We start from the raw sequence: 5,019 nt of genomic DNA, 5'->3' as shown, positions 1-5,019 counted from the left end.
AAACACTTAATCAAACGGATGAAACAGTCGCGATGATTCCAGTAAGGTTGAACAGTAGCGACGTCTCTAGCGTCCACGCGAGGGCAACATCGCCCGGAAGGCGGCACGGAACTGACTGCTCTTTGAAGCATATATGAAAAAGTTCATGCAAGAGTTTGAGTACGCCAGCAGGTAGCCGAGGCCTCGCGCCACGCCGACCGTGTCGTGGTAGACGTCGGCGACGCTCAGCAGCATCAGGATGAAATACGGAGCCCAGCAAACGAAGAAAGCGCCGACGACGATGCCAAACGTCTTGGCAAGCTTCAGATGCTTGGCGAGCTCAACAGAGAAAGATTTTCCGGTCGCTCCTGCTTCCTGCAAACCGCTGTTGCACGGTTCCTGGTGGATCTGCTGCTGGTGGTGCCTGGCAATTATCATCATGTAAGCGTAGATGGAGATGATGGCGACGCCACACGTACCAATAACTAGCGAGCTACAGATGAGAGATGTTCTACTCGTGACGGTGTCATACATGCACGGTTGATCCGGCTGCCAGCGGTTGCCAATGAGAGTCATCACGCTTGCGAAGAAGGCAAAGCTCCAAGCGAGAACTACCATTACTAAGATAACGCGCGGTGTGACGATCTGGTAGTAGTGTAACGGTCGCGATATTGCAATGTACCTGTCTACGTTGATGGCAATGAGAGAGTTTGTTGATGAAAGGGCCCAGAGCGTAACCAAACTGAAGTGTCCAAGGCATATGATCTTTGGCGGGAATTCGATTAGAAAGGTCGTTGGTGATACGAAGGTTCCTTGCACGCCCATGAAAAAATCGGTGACAGCCAAGTTTGCGATCAGCTTGTGTGCCGGCCACATTCATTTATTTCATACCCAGTAGTGTCTCCCCCTCTCCCTCTCAGCAATTCTATACATGAATGATATTTCTATTAGCTGTCACCATGATGCAGAAATGACCACGCCACGCCAACTCCGTGACACTATAATGTCACGACACACACTGACGATTCAAATATTATTGACGTATATTATAGGTAGTAGTGTCCCCTTATTTCTCTTTCTCTCTCTCTCTCTCTCTCTCTCTCTCTCTCTCTTCCTCCTTTCGCGCTCTCCCAATAATTGCAATTCCGAGCCTCATTTTCCTTGCAGTATTATCTCGATACGAGTTACATAAATAAATGCCATGCTATTATATTGCTTAACTGTAAGAATTTCTATTGGAACGTTTCGTCCATTTCCTAAATAGTGTAACTAGCGTGATGCGGGGTATTGTTGTACCTACTTACTTGGACTTATCGTGTGAAGCTACTAGCCACATTGCCACATCCAATAGAAGAGACATTAGCAGTTGGCGCGTGCACAGCTTAGACTACCCCCAGCTGTCAACCCTCCGCTACAAGAAAGCATGAATCTTGGTAATAGCCTTCACTAATATGAAACCTGGTGGCGATCTATGCGATGTAAACATTTTCCGATATAGAAGCATTCGCAAAACTCACTGAGAAGATTTTAAACCATATTTAACGGCACATCACACGTTCTTTAGTGTCCAACGCGTTGGCAACACTGCCCGGAAAGCGGCGCGGAACTGCCTGATTTTTGAGGCATATATGTAAAAGTTTATGAAAGAGTTGGAGTCTGCCATCAGATAGCCGAAGCCTGTCGCCACGCCGAGTGTGTCGTGGTAGACGTCGGCGACGCTCAGCAAGATCAGGAAGAGGTACGGAGTCCAGCAGGACGACGAAGGCGCCGACGACGATGCCAAACGTCTTGGCCAGCTTCGGATGCTTGGCGAGCTCAGCAGAGAAGGATTTTTTGGCGCTCCTGCCTCCTGCAAACCGCTGTTGCTCGGTTTCGGGTGGATCTGCTGCTGGTGGTGCTTGGCAATCATTATTATGTAAGCGTAGATGGAGGCGATGGCGACGACACATATAACAGTGAAAACCGAGCCAGAGATGACAGCTCTTTTACTCGAAACGATGTCATAGATGCATGGTTGATCCGGCTGCCAGCGGTTGCCAATGAGACTTAACACGCTTACGAAGACGGCAATGACCCAAACCAGGACTACCATTAACAAGATAACGCGCGGTGTGACGATCTGGTAGTAGTGTAGCGGTCGCGATATTGCAATGTACCTGTCTACGTTGATGGCAATGAGCGAGTTTGTTGATGCAAGGGACGAGATCAAAACCACACTGAAGTGTCCAAGACATATGATCTTTGGCGGGAATTCGATTAGAAAGGTTATTGGTACGATGAAGACTCCTCGGACGCCCATGATGAAATCAGCGACAGCCAAGTTTGCGATCAGCTTGTGTGCCGGCTCCTGCAGGTGTGATGTCCGTGTCACAGCCAAGATGACGAGAAGATTAGCAAGTATGTTGAGCAAGTTGACAGGAATCAGCAGGTAAGCGATCCACGTTTGAATCGATGCAACCGTTTCTTGCTCAACGTCCGACTCCATGCAGCCGACCAAGCTCCCATTCTCGGACACGGACCCGGATATGTTGCACAGTAAACCATTAGCTGTCGCCATAATGCAGAAATAACTCTCACTACGCCAGCTCCGTAATGCTACTATGACGTGCCACGACGCATACTGCCGCGTCGAATTACATTTATGCCTTTTATACTTAGTAATGTCCCCTGTCACCTTCCCAGCAATTCTATAAATAAATGCTATTTTCATCGGAGTATCATTAAGCTACTGTGTTATATAATTAAGTGTCTTCTATTATATCGATTAGCTGCGACAATTTCTATAGGAACGTTTCGTCCTTTCTTCCTGAATCATTTAACTCGCGTTATGCGGCGTATTGTTGAACCTACAAACGGAGACATGCCCTAAAAGCTAAATGGTAAAAGGAACATTTGCAGCTGGCGCATGGACAGCTTAGACTGTTCCCAGCTGTCGACCCTACGCCACGAGAAAGCAAGAATCTTGGCAATAGTCTTTTCTAATTTGAAACTCGGTAGCAGACTATGCGATATAAACTTCTTTTTTTATCACAAGAAAGTTCCACAACATGAATAGAAATAAAGTTTTATACATTTCTGCACGCGATATAATGCCAGATCATCTAACGGCACTTGAGTGGTTCATGCAGTACACTTCGATCGTCGTTATATTTAAAGCTACCCAAAGGTTTCGGCTACAAGCAGCCCTTGCATTGAATTGTACACGTTTTTTTTGTGGAAATGGAAACGTTTCCGTTCGCAAGATGACCCGAGCCATACCGATGCCGCAGCCGCTTGTAGTCTGCTTCACGCGATCTATGCGACATGAAGGTTACACTGGCAACCAGGGGCCCGTTGTCAGAAACTTCGTAAAGTTAATGCTAATGTTAATGCCAACTAGACAGAGGGCACTCACGCGATGAAGAAGGGAGATGACGACTAGAGGCGGCGAAGGACGGATGGAAATGAAGAAGGAAGGGGACGGAGAGCAGGAAAGGGAGAGAGAAGGGAGAGAGGAAAAAACGCAGCAGAGGAGGGCAGGAAAGAGGAGCGAGAAGGGGGAAATGTAGAAGGGGAAGCGGCCAGGGATGGAGGAAGGAGAAGAAGAAAGAGGAGGAGAATAGGCGAGGAGAGGGAGAAACCGAAGTGATCGTGGTGAGGCATGATGTAACAAGTAGTACAGCAAATAAGAAGGAAAAAATCTATATTATATGTACTCTTGATTGTACATGCAGCAGCTGTGGTATAAAGCTAGCTTATTACCATATATGAGTTTAGATATAACCCTCGCCTGCTTCTAAAAAAAAAATACTAAACTAGCCGCATATTGACATTAATAAACTCATAATAGGTTTGTTTAATTCCTTGACTGCCTGATTAGTGCACAAGAATTTAAAGGGCTATCGCTGAGCGCCATCTATAAAGATCGCGTTAATAGTAAAATAAATCGAAGAACCTGCGAGTAAACAGCTTAAGAATCCTCAAAAAATTTCCTGCATAAAAATGTTCGGACCGTACGACAATCCGCGTAACAAATGTTTTTCCTTCATCTCAGGTCAGTGATTATAAGCAGATCGAGCCCATAGAGTCAAAAGCTGGTAAGACATGTCACAACTCAAGTCTCCTATTAAAGTAGTGGGAAGCGTTATCTTAGAATAGCAGAGAGGGAATAGCAAAAGAGAGAAAGAGAGAGGGGAGCGAAACACAACCACACACCACACACACACACAACACACACACACACACCACACAAACACAAACACACACCGCCACACACACACACAACACGCATCACACCACTACACACACAACACACCACACACAACCACACACACACACACACATACACCACACACCACACACACACACACACACACACACACACAACACATATATATATCATCACACACATCACACACACAACACACACACAACACACACACACACACAACACACACACACACACATATTATAATATATTAATCAAACCCACCACCACACACACACCACAAATACACACACAACACAACACACAACACACACACAACGCAAACCCACGCCCCACGTACGCACGCACACGCACGACGCAAACACATACACACAGAGAGAGAGAAAGAGATGAGAGAGAGATAGAGAGAGGAAGAGAGAGAGAGAGAGACAATCAATAATCGGGTAACTTCATCAGCGGGGCATTCCCTCATTTCCATCACGCAAGTGTCAGGGAACACCCGTTCCCAGCGCCGCAAATGCGATATCAAGAACTCCCGTAAAAATGCGCAGGCCGTTTATGTTTGAGTTTCGTGTAACTCACTGTAATAAAGTTTTAAAGCTCTTATAACTCCTCGCAACGCCATGAATGGTAGCGAGGGTGGAAGAGTTGGATTTGTCAAGAGCGCTCTTTCGCCACCCCTGCCCTCGTGGCGTACGTATCGACCCCCCCACACACCCCTCCCCGCTGGCAGTCATACATTAATACCATATACCGCCGCCCATGGTTCCAGAATGTGGTGTGCTGCTTGGATAAGTAGAACTGCATGGATGGCGGAGGCCACGGACACCACA

At 46.9% G+C, this 5,019-nt stretch overlaps 2 protein-coding genes across 2 annotated transcripts; both read right to left on the bottom strand.

The window, feature by feature from the left end:
• Positions 1–66: 66 nt before the first annotated feature.
• On the bottom strand, positions 67–855 carry LOC106819459 (beta-4C adrenergic receptor-like). The gene has a single exon (XM_014824089.1). It carries the CDS (start codon positions 853–855, stop codon positions 67–69), a length of 789 nt encoding a protein of 262 aa, XP_014679575.1.
• A 673-nt stretch (positions 856–1,528) lies between these two features.
• LOC106819458 (adenosine receptor A3-like) lies at positions 1,529–2,871 on the bottom strand. The gene has a single exon (XM_014824088.1). The coding sequence runs from the start codon at positions 2,687–2,689 to the stop codon at positions 1,529–1,531; it is 1,161 nt and encodes a 386-aa protein (XP_014679574.1). The 5' UTR covers positions 2,690–2,871.
• Positions 2,872–5,019: the final 2,148 nt, after the last annotated feature.

The sequence above is a fragment of the Priapulus caudatus genome, unplaced genomic scaffold (genome assembly GCF_000485595.1).
Source record: "Priapulus caudatus unplaced genomic scaffold, Priapulus_caudatus-5.0.1 Scaffold3485, whole genome shotgun sequence".
In the NCBI taxonomy this organism is placed as follows: Eukaryota; Metazoa; Priapulida; class Priapulimorpha; order Priapulimorphida; family Priapulidae; genus Priapulus; species Priapulus caudatus.
The sequence above is the reverse complement of the archived record's forward strand: the minus strand, read 5'-3'. Positions and strand labels throughout refer to the sequence as shown.